The sequence below is a fragment of the Gambusia affinis genome, linkage group LG24 (genome assembly GCF_019740435.1).
Source record: "Gambusia affinis linkage group LG24, SWU_Gaff_1.0, whole genome shotgun sequence".
NCBI lineage: Eukaryota > Metazoa > Chordata > Actinopteri > Cyprinodontiformes > Poeciliidae > Gambusia > Gambusia affinis.
Genome location: NC_057891.1, coordinates 7636291 through 7654375, shown reverse-complemented (window position 1 = coordinate 7654375; position 18085 = coordinate 7636291). Strand labels below are relative to the sequence as shown.

The 18085-nt window shown below is 42.5% G+C and overlaps 2 protein-coding genes and 1 long non-coding RNA gene across 6 annotated transcripts; all 3 read right to left on the bottom strand.

The window, feature by feature from the left end:
* Window positions 1–556: 556 nt before the first annotated feature.
* cyyr1 (cysteine/tyrosine-rich 1) lies at window positions 557–5948 on the bottom strand. Its single transcript, XM_044109840.1, has 4 exons — window positions 5515–5948; window positions 3691–3790; window positions 2886–3046; window positions 557–1421 (listed from the first exon to the last, which is right to left on the bottom strand). The coding sequence occupies exons 1-4, from the start codon at window positions 5591–5593 to the stop codon at window positions 1288–1290; spliced, it is 474 nt and encodes a 157-aa protein (XP_043965775.1). The 5' UTR covers window positions 5594–5948; the 3' UTR covers window positions 557–1287.
* Window positions 5949–6450: 502 nt separating this feature from the next.
* LOC122827193 lies at window positions 6451–10166 on the bottom strand. 2 transcript variants are annotated; one of them, XR_006369987.1, is made up of 5 exons: window positions 9873–10166; window positions 9675–9779; window positions 7383–7585; window positions 7185–7222; window positions 6451–6912 (listed from the first exon to the last, which is right to left on the bottom strand). It is a non-coding gene; the product is annotated as an uncharacterized LOC122827193 (long non-coding RNA). The 2 variants fall into 2 exon arrangements; XR_006369986.1 differs by lacking the exon at window positions 7383–7585.
* A 717-nt stretch (window positions 10167–10883) lies between these two features.
* Window positions 10884–17998, bottom strand: adamts1 (ADAM metallopeptidase with thrombospondin type 1 motif, 1). 3 transcript variants are annotated; one of them, XM_044109838.1, is made up of 10 exons: window positions 17654–17998; window positions 16644–16845; window positions 15257–15464; window positions 13995–14335; window positions 13774–13906; window positions 13219–13676; window positions 12926–13112; window positions 12652–12830; window positions 12380–12555; window positions 10884–12268 (listed from the first exon to the last, which is right to left on the bottom strand). In XM_044109838.1, exons 2-10 carry the CDS (start codon window positions 16647–16649, stop codon window positions 11527–11529), a joined length of 2430 nt encoding a protein of 809 aa, XP_043965773.1. In that variant the 5' UTR covers window positions 16650–16845; window positions 17654–17998; the 3' UTR covers window positions 10884–11526. The 3 variants fall into 3 exon arrangements, with proteins under 3 accessions (XP_043965773.1, XP_043965772.1, XP_043965771.1); XM_044109837.1 differs by lacking the exons at window positions 16644–16845; window positions 17654–17998 and having other exon boundaries at window positions 10884–11357; window positions 11518–12268; window positions 15257–16603; XM_044109836.1 differs by lacking the exons at window positions 16644–16845; window positions 17654–17998 and having other exon boundaries at window positions 15257–16602.
* Window positions 17999–18085: the final 87 nt, after the last annotated feature.

The window sequence follows — 18085 nt, the reverse complement described above, 5'->3', positions numbered from 1 at the left end:
TAATGAGGTTTTTCCCTTTTTGCTTAGCAATTTTGTTGCAATTATTATACAGTAATGATCCAACAAAACAAATCTTCAGTGCCTCTTGTGACATCACATAAGGCAAATAAAAGAACTCTTTAAAAGTGATCATATATTTGGGGTTTAAAATGTATCTAAGTAATAACTCTACGGTCTGTAGACATATCAGCCGATTTGTTTGCCGTCTTTGTACATTTTGGTGATTTTTTTCCCCCCCCCTTTAATGGATCTAAATAGAGGAAGTGCCTGCACATTTAAAAACTAAACCAGAACTAACAACCTTCTCAATCGCAGAGCTGCTGTTTGAGCCAAAGAATACATTAAGTATTTATTCTTTTCCCATAAGCTCAAAAGCAGATGCATTCTTTTCCTCTGAAATGCTACCTGTTTATTTAATAGGTATTAGAACTCTAGTGTGGGAACCCATACTTCATTACTCAACTGTGTCTTTAATGTCAATCTATATGGGAATAAAGCAAAAACACACCACAGGGTATTATATTTAGGTGAATAACTTGAGACTGGATTCTGCATCTGTATTCAAAAACATATCTTTAATTTACAACACAGACACTGACACAGTAGAGAAACAGTTATTGACCTGACATTTATAATGATGAAGTCCCATCAATTCACAGTTCAAGCACAGTGAAGTCACTTTGACATCCCCCGACATTATTTAAAATGCGATAAAAAAATGTCAGTATATTACAACAGTCCAGTTTTGAGCTGCCTATGGTTTACAGTCAGCATTTTTATTATAATGGATTAAGTCAAGTCTTTCAGTTTAACACAAAGCAGGTCCAGATCTGATATAACAATAAAAAAATAATCATAGTTTCAAATAAAAGTGGAGCAAAATAGCTCCAAGGATGGGGGAAAAAAAAAGAAGTTATCGCTGACAATTCCTTCCCACTCGTGATGATGGGGAAAAGAAAAAACATGGTCTTCACCTTCATCTAAGTGTAGCCAGTACCTTTGATGTGCACAAACGGGGGCAGAGAGTGCAGGTCAGAACAGTTAAGCTGCCAACAAGTTAAGTCTTTCAGACGTGATGAGACATGTGTGCGTTTCCAATCTTGACCCACATTTTCTCTCAGATGGTTCTCTTCCCACCAGAGGTTCTGCTTCAAAGCAGCGGCAGTGCATTAAAGCTGAGCGTTAGGGGGTGGCGGGGGGTGGTATTCTGACAATTTTAGTTTGGTGAACCCGAAGAACGAGTGTCCATTTGTGGTCCAGCCAGCGTGCGATCTGCATGGCGAGGACTCACTTGCGGGTGAAGCCGGGGTAAGGAGGCGGCGGAGAGTAGTTGGCTTGTTGAGGCTGGGCTGGGGTGTAGGGTGGGGGTCGTAATGATGGTGGGTACATCTCATAGTTGTAGCTGTAAGGAGGCGGAGGACCTGGGTTATAGGGAAAAAAACAAAAACAAACAAAAACCTAAAGTTAAAACTACATGACATAGATTGATATTTCTTCAAGGTTTAACATGAATCAGGCCCACAACATTTTAATGACACTCTTGCACCATCTAGTGGTAGAATTACAGAATTGCACTTTGACAGAAGTTGATGGGAAGAGTTGGGAAAATAAATTGAGAAGTTTTTGCTGAGCTGGTCTCCCATCAAAATAAGTGAAAATAAAAAAATCTTATCTGTTAATTTATAATGACAATGATAAAGTCCAAACTTTGCCAAGAAAAACTTAATGGTTATGGGACTGATTTTGTTCCATAAATCACCAGAAAGTTGTCCTTGATCACCCAAAATGCAAGATTAAATATCTAGAAAAAAGAATGTTTAAAAATCAACTACATCAGGGAAAATTTCTATTTGAAAATCATAAAAATAATGACTTTACTCTAGTTTTAACATAAAAAAGTGAAAGATTTCGATTGTATTTGTCATCATAGGTTAGCATCTAATTTAGATATCCATTTTAACATTTGCTAGTAAATAAACGTTAAATGGTTTGTTTATGCGTTATGTGTTCTTTTAATCCCTCTTCCTTTACTTTCCTCTAAATCCCCGTGTATAAATACTCTAGAAATAAACTCGCCTTGCCTCTTCTTCTTGACATGCTGACGGTGTCAAATAGCAGCTTTAAGACGCTCACGCTGCGATCTTTGAGCAACTGAACCAGGGGAACTAACACCACCGTGTCAAAACACAATGACTTCCATCACTATTCCTGCACACGCTGCATAGTCATTCATACTGCATCCGGTCAAGCGGTGCCTTCGTGAAACGCGATCGGCGATGTAGGGCAGCGCGAAAAAGCAGCTCAGCTACCGTCGCATGAAGGGGAAACACAGGTGTGAATGAAACACTATGAATAAATGATGAGGAAGAGGAGAGAAAATAGCAACACAAAGGACGAGGAGTGTCACAGAACACCGGCTCTGCTGCACGATAACATGCGTTTATTTAAAAGAAAAAAAATATATTAAAGAAAACTTCCACCTTCAAGCACACTTTTTATGTTTTACTACTTTGTTTCTTTTTGGCTTTGAGTTCAAGTCTGAAGCATTTTTAAAAGATTTTAAAGCAATTTTCTATGCTTTTTCTATTCTTAAAATAATTGAAAAATACTTTTAAATACCTTGTAAAAGGTGCTAAACCACAGCGCTTTGTTATGTTTGTTCAATAATAGTAAACATCAAACTCTTGCTTTTCATAATTGCACCCTTTTTTCAGGTAATAAACATTTAACTACTTGTTAGGTAATAAATTAACCTTTAAAAAAGTACTTGAACATCATAAAAGTGCCTCTTTTTACTAAACAACCAGGCTTCAAAAGAGTTTGAAAAAGTCAGTAACTGTTTACGGTGTGGTGCCGGAGTCTTGTGGCCAAATACGGCGACCCACCTGGGTATCCCTGGGTAACAGTGTTGATGTAGGAGGTGCTGAAAACTCCGACCCGTGCTCCGCGTCCGTTCTTCACGCACATGCACACGCACAGGAACAGGGCCGCCACCGCCCCCATCAGAAACACCACGCCGAACACTATGCCGGAGATGGCAGTGCCTCTGGAACACACACACATACATGCAATGAGCCATCCAGACGTACGAAGGGTTTTCATCGACTCTCCCTCCTCTCTGCCATCACTTCTCCGGTGCTGCCATGGAGATGTGCCGCCTCATCTGATCCAACTCAGCTGTGAGGTGTGTGCAAATCGTGCGACAAGAACATGTGCGCTCGCTGCAGAGGAGTCTGCGAACTGGCACTCGGAAAAATAGAAAAGGGCTCATTAGCAGGTTTGTAGTTAGTCAGCCAAGTCTGTCCTCTTTTGCTCCGATTGCAGAAAAGTTGGTCTCCCCTCAGTTGAATCATCCAACCACCAAAGTGTCCGAATTAAAATATGTCTTCTTTTTTTTTTTTTTAAATCAAAACCAATTTCTGACCAGTCAGTATGCATGAAGAAACAGTTTGCACCTACTTTACATTTTGGAGTGTCCAGGAAAGGCTAAAAGCACAAATTATTCAATGGCCAGACATGTAAGAGGTTTCAGCAGCCGCCTCAACTAGGTGTCCTACCTGCAAATTACAAGCTTTAAAGTAAGTTACAGTTCATTGAAAAACTCCACCAAAAAGAAGCGCAAGAAAGCAAATGAGTTTACAAAAAGACAAACTAGTCCTCCAGCGACATTTCCCCGGCGTGTTTGCTTACGAGAGGACGTCCCCGACGTAGGCGTAGTAGGAGCAGCAGAAAGGCGGCGAGCCTTCACAGCAGTACTCTGTGCAGCCTTCGCAGTGCGCCTCGCTACCACCTGCAAACACACGGCCATGTTCTTATTAGCACTCTCTTCTCAGGTGTAAATAAATAAATTTTAAAAAAAGCTCACCTCGACATAATAGTGATGGGCATGAGGACAGACGGCGGAGACCACCACACAAAGCCAAATCATTGTTGCTGTCCTTTTTTTAAATTCCTCCTGAATCCTCAGACTACCAATACAAATAAATGTGCAAATCTTCCCCGTGAAAGCCTAGAGCTATTTCCATAGAGTTGAGTCATGATCTTTGCGTTGCTTGATTCAGCAGGCTGGTTGTGCTGAGCAGAACCCATTACATGCTCACTAAAATTGTTCAAATAATACAAAATTGTCCACAGGAAAAGAAAACGAAATAGCAGCAAGACTGGATTTGCTCATCTTAATTGTGCAACGAGGCAGCGAAAAGCTGCCCTCGTTGCAAACCTGCTGGATAAAAAGCTGGAGGCTGGTGTGCCGGATGAGGCCGTGACACACATATCTAATGATGACATCAGAAATGGATGTGGAGCGCTGTTGGGCGCAAGATTTACCCTTTGCTTTGACATTTCACAAGCTCAAAGCTTGGAGAAAAAAGATTATAGGCAAAACTTGACAAACTGCAACATAAAGTGGAGGACAAAGCAGAAAGGTATTAGGAAAAGAAACAATACTGCAGCTGTGTTTGATTTAAAAAGTAATAAAAAAAAAGAAAAAGAAAAACTGTGATTTTGATGAAGAATTTCAGGACTGGCCCTATAACCAAGCCAAAAATTACCATGGTAACGTCAGAAGAGCTGAAGATATTACAGCTCAGGAGGGAGAAGAGGCACAACTAGTCATGGTCTCATCTCTAATCCATGGTGGGGGCAGCATCATGCTGTGGGGATGCAGGAATGCCACCAAAGTTGGTCAAATGAATGGATCCATACACGCATATCTCACGATCTAAAACGCCAAGAAGTTGACGGGTTATGAATGCTTCACTGGAAAGGTGGTACGGTTCGCTTCATGGATGGACGTCACTGTGCAGAAAACAAGCAGCACACCCGTGTGTGTGTGTGTGTGTGTGTCTGCGTACACGTGCGTCTTTGCTCAGGGATTTGCTTTGTCTCAGCAATCACTCAAGCTGGAATGATGGGTGCCTGGAGGCAAATATGCACGTTTCAAAAGCCAGAAGTTCAAACACAGGTGGGAAAAACTAGTAGAAAGGAAGCAGATTTTATTTTATTTTTTGGGGGAGGGGAGGTGATGAAGGGGGGAGTAGTGGACTGAAAGAGGAAATCAAATGCCCATTTACAATGAGTCACAGTTTTTAAAAGTTTTAATCAGAGGAAGGTTATTCTGATTTCCTCCGAGCTGCTCATGTTGGTGACCCACACTCCCTAAACGCTTCCCACTGGCAGACTCCAGGGGACATCTGTCTGGGTGGTCCACTAGAAGGTCCTGGCTCCTGTCTCTCCACACGCTGGGAGACAATAGGGGCACCATGTCCTTCAGTCCCCTCCTCTCTTTCCCCGCCTGCTGTTTTCTCTCCCTCTCTCCACACCATCAGCTTGTCCTCTGAACCCACCAGAGCTCAAGTTTCCTGCAGTTTTTGAAGGTGCCACGCTGTTGTAAATATCCCTACTTCTTGTACGAGCAGGGATGTATGAGACAGACGATAAATCCGAGAAGGACCTAATTAATGATTGAGGTGGCAAAAATCGTACCAAAAAAATTGACTTAAAAGTTAGACTTACCAGTGAATAAACCAAGCAGCAGAGAGTTCCTCAGAAATTTAAGCGCCTCCGTTCTCCATCTCCTCCAGAGGTTTTCCATGATCTCCTCCCGCTGTGAGCCGTCCTGTTTTCCAACTAGCTGACAGTAGTTTAAAGGGTCAAAACCGCTTGTCTTCTCTCAAAGAAGTAACACTTTTGGCATGTTTCACTCGAGCAGTATAGTCAAAGTTTGGATTTTTCCTTTTCTCCTTCTGACTTCTCTTCCTCTTTGTGAAGCAAAGCTCGTGGTTTGTTCTCCCCCCACGTGTGGACGCCTTTCCCGACCCCACACCTCCGGCAGACTGAAAGGTTTTATCCCCCACCTTTCCTCCCACCGTTTGCTCACTGTCCCCCTGCTGAGTTTACCCCGCGGAGAGGCAGGAGGGAAGTCAGACACAAGGTGAGAAACCTCTTCCGGAAACGGGTTTCAAAATAAAATAGAAGAACTCTGTGAGGCAAATGTTGTTTTTTTCATGCTTTTATTTTTGGTTTAATTCCCACACTTAAATGTTTAACACTATCATATAACCTGAGTATATACGGAAAGGGAGAAAAAGTTTTCCAAACCAATCTGGAGCTTACTTGCTGACTTTAGCTAGATTTGCTACTTTTGTTAAGTCAGATTTTCGGATGTAGTTTCACTAACATCCAGCCCTTCCACCACAGAATTCATAATAATAATTTTTTTTATTAGAACCTATCTGACAACATGAAGTAGGCCAAATTATTCCTAAAATAACAATTGAGAAAAAAAGTCATTAAGTGTTAAAATTTTTTTATTATCTGCCATTAAGATAATCTGGATTTGGACAATTTGCTGTACTAGTTAATAAGAATAATTTGTGCTTTCCACTATTAGTGTGTGACCTTAACAGTTCGAGAAACAAGACATTTTGGCCCTTTGATGGTGATTCTATGCTTTTATTTTAGATATAAAAAGGGAAAAACAATAAAATTACAATCGAGTGATTTCAATCATTTAGTTCAAATAAAAGATTGAAGCTAACAAGTACAAACACATGTCTCCCAGCGATAGCTTTTATTTCCCTTTTTGGTGGTTTTATTTTGAAGACATCCGCTTCGTCCCCTCTTTTCCCTCGTGGCAGATTACTCCTTGATATACTAAAAGTAAACCGGTGTGTTTCTTGGCACGTGCACGCCTGCGTGCGTGGACGCGCTTCCACATCACGACATCTGGCGAGATAAAAGCAGAATCAAATTGTAACCAACCCAAGGCCACACAATGGCCCGTTTAATCACAACACGACTGCACGACATCCAGCTTTCCCCCTCTTGTTAAGTTCGCACTTATCTCTTAAAGTGCGGCTCGCGGGGCCATTTGCGGCTCTCTGGTTGCTTTTGTGCGGTCCTCTTGAGGGGCTGTTGAAGTAGACGCATACACGTTTTGGGACAATACAATAAAAATTAAAGTCTTTAATATAATACAGTTTGGTGCAGGAAGTTTCTCATTCATTAACCTGGTTTATAAATGCCTAGCATTTAGATATTAGCATTTTTGTGGTTGTAGGTTACATTTCTGGATTTAGGCGTTTACAGTTTAGAGACAATGCACTAAAAGCATCCCTTATAACATAATGCTGTCAGCACCATTTTTCACAGAGGGCGTATTGGGTTCAAAATGTTACCATTACCTTTTATTTGTGGCTGTTTTCTCCCCTCCAATCTTGAACTGTTTTAAGATAAAAAGACAACAGAAGTAAGCTTAAAAAAACAGTTGTAAAATGATGAGTTCCTTAAGAGGGGAATAAAAAGCAATCCAAAGCATCCTGCTGAATGGTTTTACACATCACCATGCATTTAAAAAAATAAAATAAAAGGTAATATTTCACCTTCAAAGCTGGAGGCCATGGTGCATTCACATTTAGAAGGGAAAAGTTCATCACATTTTCTCTAATTTAAACAAAACTTTTACAGGCAAAACCATGGGGTGGCAAAAGGATGAGGGTAATTTGGCTCTCGGAAATGCCACCCACGTGGAGGAGTGATGATTCATAATGCCTTCCAGATGCTGCTTTCAAGTTGTAATAAAGTGCTGCGAGAGACATGTAAAAACAAGCAGGTTCAACTCAGCATGCAGCATTTTCAGCTCGAGCACTAAAAAAAGTGACATTTTCTATCATTGCCTTAAAAAAAAGGTTTTCATAAGGCTTCAATTTTTTCAAATTTTGTTACATTGCTAAAATGGATTTTGGTATACTTACTTATACTGTACAAATAAGCGAACTGGTCTTAATTTTCTGTGACGAAACAGAAAATTATCCATAATTACCCAGTGAAAGTGTGTTTTTCAATCATTTCTGTAGTGAAAGTTTAAATATCAAGAGGGAGGTCAGCATTCACACCTTTTGAGATAACAGTCAAAGTTGAACTCAGTTGCATATATTTTCCCACGATACTTGACATACTGATTGGAGTCTACCTGTGGTAGATGTAGAAAATTAAACCTGATCTGGTCTAGATTTAATCTAGAAGAAGGTCTTAGCAGGCTAAATATTTTTGGATTTTGTGAGCTATTAATACTGCAGGAGATTTCCTGTTAAAGGAGAGTTGTCGATGACGATGCAAGTGACTGTCCACTGTCGCTACATGCTAATTCAAGATGATTCAAAATGAGATTTGTCCCATTTGTTTGATTTGTGTGGATATTTAAATGAAACCATACATAACTATTATAAAATATGTCCATAATGTAGTGAAATACAGTACACACCAAAAGTTTGGACACACAGTTGTGCCCAAACTTTTGATCTGTACTGTATATAGTGAAAATCTACTTTCTAGTGGCGGTGAATATTTCGACACGGAAAAAACATGTTAAGTCTGACACACTCAGTGACACATTATGCCACATCACAGATTAGTATGATGACCAGTCTTCATAAACACCATTAATTAGAGGATAATGATTTCCTTTGTGTGGCAGAGCGGAAGATGGTCTTCCATATAGAGCCACAGGAAGTTCAATGTGGGCTAGGATTGTGGCGCTTTCTAATATTTACCAGCAGGAGAGACGCTTGCAAGTGGGGAAATTTACCAAACAATTTTTAAGCAAGGTATGGGTGCAATCAAAACAATGGGTCTTCGCAGTGCTTTGCTGCTCGGGCCTAATTAAAGAGCACTTTATCGAAATAAATCCCAGGGTAGTTTCCCCCCTAACCGTAACCCTTATTTTTATACTGCGTCTCACATGGTTTTGCTTCAGAAAATTGCTGGTGTAGAGCAGCTAGACTCAGGGACCGCTTGATTGCTGAATCGAAAATAACTTCTACTTTGATTAAAGCAATTTGGATGCGGAGGGAAGGTAAGTCACTTTCTCAAAAGGTCCAGTTCACTGAGGTTGATGTCACCTTGTTGAGTGGGCTTGCACGTCTCGAGCCTTGTTTTACATCAGGAGGGGTGACGTAATTCAGAGCAATCTCACAATCAAGAAAAGCCTCATTGTGATCCAACGCCGTAAGGGAAATGAAAAAAATCCCCAGAGCTCTAATATCAGATTAAAGCTGTGAGGTAAGTGATTACTTTAAACAGTCCAGTCAATATGTATTCTAAAACATTAAAACACAATCATCTCAATAAGTTAGAATACTTTCAATCAATTTTTTGTATATTAGGCAGTGGTGGATGGGTGCCAAGTCCTGATGGAAAATGAAGTTAACATCTCCATGAAGCTTGTCAGCAGAAAGCAACATGAAGTGCTCTAAAATTTTCCAGATAAAATAGTTGCATTGACCGTGGACTTCAGGAATCACAGTGGAAAAACACCAGCAGATGACATGGCAACAAAAACTCTGAAAAACTGGAAACTTTACTCCAGACTTCAAAGAACCTGGATTCGTGTTCTCTGACTCTTGAATGAACTTTGATTCAGTCATCTCAAGACGGTACAGTTTCACATAACTAGATCATAACATAACTTTCAGTATTTAAAATAAGTAAAAAAAAAAAAAAAGCCTAATTGTGTAAAGTGTAAGTTTCACTATAGTTTTTTACTGAGATGCACTTCAAGCCTACCAAGGTGTAGGTCATAAGAATCAATAGTTTTTTGTTGCCCTCTAGTGGCGTACAGAAAATTGACATGCAAAAATTTTAATAAAAAATAATATTAAATAAAGATATCCTACTGAAAAATGGGCGCATATTCCTCTGTCATTAAGCTTTGGAGATCTTGCTTCTCAGCATCCTTGTTTGCTACATTTACAGTTTCCTGGCCAGCATTCAGAGAATCTCTTAATAGGTTCAAAGTTAAAAGAAAAAAAAAACAGTAAAGAAGGGTTTTGGAGATGGAGAATATTAAAAGATTATAAAAGACACTTTCTCACTGGTTTGCAGATTCTTATAAACTCTTGGGAGAGGCTCTGGTGGTTTTGGAGTGGTTGGAGATCCATGTGGAAAGGTAGATTGTGCCATTGGGAGAGGCGGGGCCCTGCTTTGAAACCAACCATTATAGGGAGGACATGTAGGTGGTGGGAAGCTTGACCAAATTAGAGGATCTGCTGGGGCACAGAAGTGACATTGAGTAAATAAATGTGTCAAATGTGCTTCCAGGAAGCTTTTAACTACTGTGACACAGGGTCAACGCTCAGGAACTGAACGGCCTCAGGCAGCTTCTTGCGTCCAGGCCATCCTGACGAGCTTGATGAGAAGCAGGTGTGTGCCAGCTGTAATCTGCTAAGCCCCGCCCTCTAAGAGATAAAACGTAGGATCTACAAAGGACTATTTTTTTAATTAATCTTACAGATTCTTTTAATGCTCCTTTGCTCTCCTTGAATTGAATATAAATTTTTTCAGTGACCTTTAAGAAGAAAAACCTTTACAAGTACAGGTCTCTGAAAATCGTATCCTAATGACTGGAAACTGGGCTGGAAAAACATTTCATTCATCAGATGATGTTCTTGAGGTAGCCCAGACATGACCCAAGACAAACCACTCTTGAACAATTCAAAGTGATGCTTTATTCATGAATCTAGGACCAAATATATATATTTATAAAACAGTATAAATACTCTATATAGTCTACATCCTTCTGTAATCTTAGTTGCAATAAAAAATAGTATTTTTTTAACAAGGCAAATGATTATATTTAACAGGCTGTACAAAAATAAATAATGTTTGTATATTCTATACAAAAAAAAGGAACAAATGAAACACAAAGCCTTCGCAGAAGGCAAGAGAGACTTCCTTATGAAGTAGTAACAGGAGACAAGTCCCTCTTTAAGTCTCCCAACAGACATGTACACACACGCACACACACACCCCCACACACACGCACACACACCCCCACACACATTCACACTCTCCTCTTTGGTCTTTTGAGCCCCCCCTCATTAGAGGTTGTGTACATGAAGGCAAGATATGGCTAAAAGACAGTTCTGAGGCATTTTGAGAAACTGGGTAACATGATGTGCCAAAAAAACAACAACACAAAAAAGAAACAATTGAAGTGCTTCAGGATTCTGATAAATAAATGTGGACATAGGTTTGAACATAAACACTATGAGCTATCTTGTTTTCCATACCTGATGGGGTGAGCAAGTAGATGAGCAATTCTTCTTTATATACATAATATAGCACCCCCTCTGCATCCCCTACACTACATCTTACTGGTTTGTCCAGCCCAGCTTGGAGAAACATTATATAAATGCATAAAAATATTTTGACACACAAACACTCTCATGCTAACACTCTGAGTGCGGTAGCAGCATGCTCTTTCCTGCTAAATTAAGGGAAGATGTGCCACTGCTGACAGGATAGGAGTAAAGATGTGGTCAGCCTTTGCCGCTGCCACGTTTGTTCAATATTCGGCCCTTGGATGGAGAGAGAGAGAATGAGTGAATATTGGTAGTCACAATCACAACAATAGCAGATTTATGTGTAACTTTGGTTGTAAACATTCATCAACTTCTTTAGGTTGTCTAAGGGAATATCTGTCTTTTTGTAGCAGAATGGAAGGAGTTAAGATCATACATGCAGTCATTAGCAGGCCCTCTGATTGCACATTTCCAGCAGGGGCCGCGGACGGTCTTTGGGGTCACAGCTGTCAAGGGCTAACGTGTGTCCATCATGCCCAATGCAGCGCAGCGGACGTTTGCGGAAGCCCCGACCGCAGGTCTTGGAGCATTCTGACCATTGGCCTGAAAGCCAGGAGGGACACAGGTGGGAGGCGCAGGACCGTGAGACCAAAGGTCGAAGCTCCTCGGGGCATTCTCTTGATGTTCGTCCCTGTGGGTCCAAGCATACAACTTCTCTTTGTTGCAGACCTCCTCCACATGTCTGAGAACATGGACCCCATTCCCTCAGAGTCCACTCGGCTCCACCAAACTCCCGGATGGCATTAATTGATGGGCGGTGGCCTCCGTTGTTGCTAGAGGTGGAAGCAGCATTGTTGGGTCTAGGGGCAAAGTAGCTGTACTTAACTCGTGGCCTTGGGGCGTCACCTACAGACAACACCTGGATGTTGATGGGCTCTGGAAGTGGGGCAAAGCTTCGGAGACGCTCTAGGTTGGCAGAAGAACCACTGTATCTCAATAATGCCCCTTGGAGGGTGAGATCAGTCTCCATGGTCATTAGTTTATAATCGCCATTTAACAGGTATGTCCCATCCAGTCGGCGCACTGCCAGATAGCTGTTATCTTGACGGCCATTGCCTGGAGAACGCTGTTTAACATCCAGGTGAGTGGCACCAGCGGGAATAGTTACAACATCCTGATAGCCAGGCCTGGAACAGAGATAGATAGAGGCAAAACTTAGAGATTAAAACAATTTGATAAATTTGTAATACTTGTATAAAGTTAAGATCTAATGCCTTGAAGATTTGGTATATGCTTACCTGGAATGCTCCAGAGAGCCTGACACTTTCTTGCAGGAAGATCCGTCCCCACCACAAACACCACACTTATCAAAGCGCCGGTTAGAGCCAATGATACGATCACACCCAGCCTTGACACACTGGCCTTGGACGCAAACTGAGGTGGAATCTGGGCTGCAGGGTGTTCCATCAGCCACCTGGGGTCAGCAAAGGGATAAGAAGTTTATAACAAAAATCTTACTGAATATGATACTTGGGACAGATGGTAACATAACCTTGTATTATTAGTTTACCTTAGGTTTGAGGACGAAAAAGTATCCAGTCCCCTTTGCCCGACACACCAGTTTGCAGCGGTCTTTTGGTGAAACTCCAGCATACTTGGGCACCCACTCAACACCGTCGCCTGAACCCAGCGACAATTGAGCCGACATATCGTTGTGGGCCAGACACTGTTCCTCACGAAACGACAAGCCTGAGTAGCAGAAGCACAAACATCAGATTTATTTCTTCCCTAACAAATAAGCCACTTCAGTCACTTGTGTCTCTGTGGCAGTCCAAATTTCTTACCGTTGGTGTCTGGGCAGACTTCAGTGTTGCAAGAACGATACTGGATCCTCTTGCCTTCACAATATTTCCCTCCATTCTTCGGTAAGGGATTGTCACAAGAGCGGAAAGAATACTGCACCCCGCCTCCACAGGTTCGAGAACAATCCCCCCAGGGACCCCAGACACCCCAGCCACCATTAACCGGAGTCTAGAAGGAATATACAGCAGGACATTTAGAGAAGGCCAGACTCGGTTGACATATTCAACAAAGCGAAAAGTTATGAGGAGCAGCGCATGTGGGCATTTTGTCTTACCTGATGTTCAGCAGCCTGAGTCTTATTGAGACATCGTCCAGCCAGGCAGTAACTCTCATGCCCACAAGATGTCCCATCAGCCCAGGGGAAGTTCTTGGTCTGGCACACCACCCAACCATTGGATGTGGTCACAGTGCACCACAGAGCTGCACACGTGGTGCTTAAATCCGGGCAGTGCTGGGAGTCCTCCCCAAAAGTGAGGCGACACTGTTGATCAGCGCTGTACACTGTTCCTGGCAGAGGCTGAGGGAGTGGCTGAGCCTTGACTGGCTTATCCAGCAAGCACTGTCCGTGGCCATTGTCCAGAAAGCTGGTGATCATAAGGGCAGAGCAGGGAGACCACGGCTGCCTCTGGTCCAGATTGGACAGGGTGGAAGCCATCATGTGGGAGCTCCAGTGGGCACCATTGACCCCTGAGCAAAGCTGGGCATCATCATGAGGCATATTGAAGACATGACCTAAGAAATATATATCAATTTAAACTGTTAGCACCTGTATTATGAATGTGGACATAACTATATAATGTTTGAAACATTTTTTTCATTATTCACTCACCCAGTTCATGAGCCACTGTAAATGCTGCCTGCAGCCCATCATCCTCAATGATGGAGCAGCTTCTCTCAGGGTCACACACTGTGCCAACATCTGCCATCCCCAAAGTATCACAAGAATGGGCACCACAGAGATCCTAAAGAGGGAGACAAGAGAACATTAATGTTGATGTGAAGACTACAGGTTATTTCTTCTCTCCTTTAATCATCTCTAATTGAACTTACCATTCTGGTGAAGAGTATGGCTGTGTCGTAGTGCTCTGGGTGGCGGTCACTTGGAGGGTTGTGCTGCCTCTGCCACTGACAGAAGTTGCGAAGGGTCATAGCAGCATTGGTTGACACCTGAGGGCCTCGCTCCTCTTCGTACACCACCAGCAGCTTCACCACAGCCAGGCTGATGGAGTTGTGGATGCTGGGATGGTGGTACAGCCGGGACGCCACTGCCATGATGGTAAGAAGGTACGGCTTGAGCCCCGCACCATGGAACTCGGCCATGGACTGGTCAGCCACCAGCATGATCTCCAAGTATCGCGGGGTGGAAACAAAGCGCCTCGTCCTCCGGTTGGCTGAGGGGAGACACATGAGAGATCAGACTAAACAGACATATGATAAAAAAAAAAAAAAAAAAAAATCATTTTCAATGATTTATTGAGTCCGACAGACTTTTAGAAACTGTTGTACAAGTTGAAAAAGTATGTTATGCTTTAGATTTTTCTTTTTCTTTAATAATCAGCCTGGCTTCTGTGACTCACACCTCACACCACCGATGGCTCCTCCTTCTTGGCGGTCTAAAAAAAACTGACCTTTTAGTGTGGAAAAATTATGCTAGTGAGAAAGGGGAGAAAATCCTTTCAGGAAAATAAACTCAGATGGTGCGAGTTGTACCAGGGGGTGAGTTCACACTCTCAGCTATGTTGGCGGGGCTGCACCCAACCTCCACCTCCCCTCCCCTTCTCTATGCTACTCCTCCTCCCACCTTCACTGCCTCTCTATGGAGCTCCAAGTTAACCAATCAGTCTGAACAACAGAGGAGGCACTACGTTTTCGTCTCACTATCTTTCACAAAATATTTGAATGAATAATGAATAACTTTAAAATTATGGACTTGGTGTTTTTTTTTCTTTGAAACAAAAAATAGATTCACTATATAGAAAGAAAATATACTTTAATTAAACGTATTTCTTTCAAATTTCATTAGATTTTAAAATTTCTCTTAATTGACATTTTGGCACTTTTGGCATTCCAGACCATCTACTCGCCTGTAAACTGACAGATGGATGAGTTTATGCAAAATGCTGCGCAAACTCGGCACAGAACATCCTCAACTTTTTTTTAAAAAACATAAAAAATTAGTTTTGCTTTATTATATTACACAATCTAAAGAAAACGTTCGTGGTCTTTTCTTCTATGTTGCGGTATTAGTTTCATTCTAACAAAAGTGAGCAATAGTGCGTAATATGCACTCCATCTTAGGTTGCAATTATTACCTGTCTGGTCCGCGTTAGGGGCTCCGTGACCAGCCTCCTGTTCCAGATTGCTTGGCACCCTCTCCTCGTCCTCGCTGACCCCGCACTTGGAGCTGCCTTCCTCAGCCAAAGTTGCGCGGCTTCTCCTGCGGACCATGTGCGCACCCTCCTCCTCTCTCCCCCGGAGGAACTCGCTGGAGTTCAGCGGCTGGATAAAGTACTCCTCCCCCTGGAAGTAGAATCCTCCAGTGAGTCCGTGGCACAGGTTGAGCGCGGCGGCGGAGCGCTTCTCTCCGTTCACAGTGCCTGAGAAGAAGCAGCCCGGCTCGGCGGCGCCCTCGGCTTCCCGGACCGGTGCGGACTCGGGGCTGCCCACGACGTGGAAGACGAACCCCGGCGCCAGGAAAGTCTGATCGGGCTCCAGCTGCAAGACCAGCTGCTTCCCAAAAGCGTCCAAGCGGTACAGCCTGGTCTGCGCCTCCTTCTCCTCCTCCTCTGCGGACAGAGTCCGCCACGGTTCGCTCCCGCTCTCCGACTGGTCCAATCTGACCGGCACCACGGTGCTCTCCTCCCAGGCGCAGCGGACTGCGCCGACGCACAAAATGACGATTAAACCAATAGAAACGCGTGGAAACCACATCATGCAGCCGTGAAATCCAACAAGTGGAGAGTTTAGGATTTATTAAAGAAAAATAATAATAATAATAAAGTCTCTACAGTGAAAATCAGTAAAATCCTTTAAATAGGCTTTATTTCCACTATGAGTTTCCACAAAACAAAACAAACAAAAAAACCCCACGAATTCCAGTGCAATTAAAGTTACGAGCAGGCTTGACTCTTAGAAGAAAAGTCCTGGAGAACAGCAGTAAATTCCAACAGATCGCTTTCTCTCTCGCTCTTTTCCCCCTTCCAGATGTTTCTGGTTCTGGTTTTGAGTTCGGGAAAAAGGGTCTGCTCTGTTCTCCTGTCTTGCAGTCAGATGAGGAGCCGGTCCCTCCTATTTATTGCATCCCAGCTGGGCCGAGACCACCCCCTTTCCTAAGCGCTCTTTGATTTGGGAGAAAGGGCCAAACCCGTGCGTAAGGAGAACGCACCAGCGACCTGGAGCGCTGCCATGACAATCAATCACTGCGGAGGACGGGGAATCTTTTCTGTTTCTTCTTCTTCTTTTAGAAGAGTTACACCCAGTACATATTTCTAACATATTAGAATTGAATTCAACTTTCAAATTTGCTTTAACGGGTTAGATTGAACTATCCTGACATTTATATCTCAACAGGTATTTTTATTTTTATTTTTTAATTTATTTTTAGTAAATCTAAGCTGAAGTGACAGACAGTGTGCGGCTGATGTACAACTGGAGAGGAAAAAAGGTCGGTCTGCCCGGGTCTTCCCAAACCATAGTCACCTTCATCGTGCCAAGCCGGCTGCGGTGCGCCTTGACCCGCTTCCAGCGGCTCCGCTCCGAGGGGAGAGGGAGCGCAACGGGGCCGCTGAGGTCTTAAGGTGGAACGGCTTCTCCACCGGGCTGGATCCGCGCTCCAGGGAAATGAGGCGAACCCCCCCGCCGTCCTGGTGTCATCCCCCGCCCGCTCTTACCTCTCCAACCTCTATAACAGACAGGAAGAGTTTAAGCTTGGATTTTTAATAAAATAGCCAGAAAAGAACAGATGTTCCAAAATATTTTTTTTACTCACGCAAACGTATTTTATTAAATTTTTTAAAAAAAACCCCAAAACGAAAAAGAAATTCATATTTTAAATTGAATAAACCACTAAAAAAGGGGTTTCTGTGTATCACACAAGCAAATATTTAGGTTCAATAAACAGATTGAACTTCGAGGCTTATGTGACAGTCAGAATTTTACACTTTGACACACAAAAACAGAAATCACTGATAAGGTTTAAGGCCGGAACTCCACAGTCCACCTTCAAGGCCTCTGCTCTTAAAAGAGACATAGTGTAATTCAGAAATCTTCCAGTAGATGGCAGAAACCCCTTTGGAAAGCCCTGACGACTCTTGTAAATGCTTTTCATGACGTTTCGAAGGTTTGACCAACAGGTGGCGCCTTTGTATCTCTATTAAAACTCTTTATTTACGACGGACTGACCACATGGGGGCAGTCTATCTATGTTGTTTCTGATGCTGGGCTTTTCAAATACCAATTTAATTTGCTCTTATTTACAGCTTATCAGATAAAACAAATATGTTTGATGTATAGAATTACGATTCTTATTTTTTGCCTTTTTTTTGTTGTTGAAATTATGCATGTTAAAGGATCTAAGTCATCCCAGGCGAATTTTGTAGAAAATAAACACATTTCTGGAGAAGTTTGTGCAGGAACAACCCACAATGACACTTTGAATTTTACAGACCCCTCGGAAATCCCCAAACCTCTTATTTATAATTGTGACTGACCTTTCCTCCGCTGTAGGTCTTGGAGTTCAGATATGGAGCTTATCAGCAGCTGCTATCACCAAAGTCTTGCGGCGGGTCTGCATCCAATTGAGATTGTTTTTCTTTTAACCTCAGCCACTTTAGGATTTTAGTAGCAGCGACTGATAGCTTAGCCTATTTGCCGCATTCATTTAACTTCACATGTATAAACTTCGCAACATTCAGGTCCTCTGCGAAAGTACTTTAGGTCCCATTTTCCTTCCTGTGTGCAAAACAATGACCTCCTTCCTGGACGTTTTTGCAAATCACCTAGACCTAGCCATATTTCTCATAACTGTGGTGTTCTGTCTCAAGAATATCTGTGTAGCAAAGGAAGTCCCTGATTGGCTGCATCAGGTGCGCGGAGACCACACCTAGTAATTAAAAGCAGGTTTGAATTGAGTAATTGGTCTA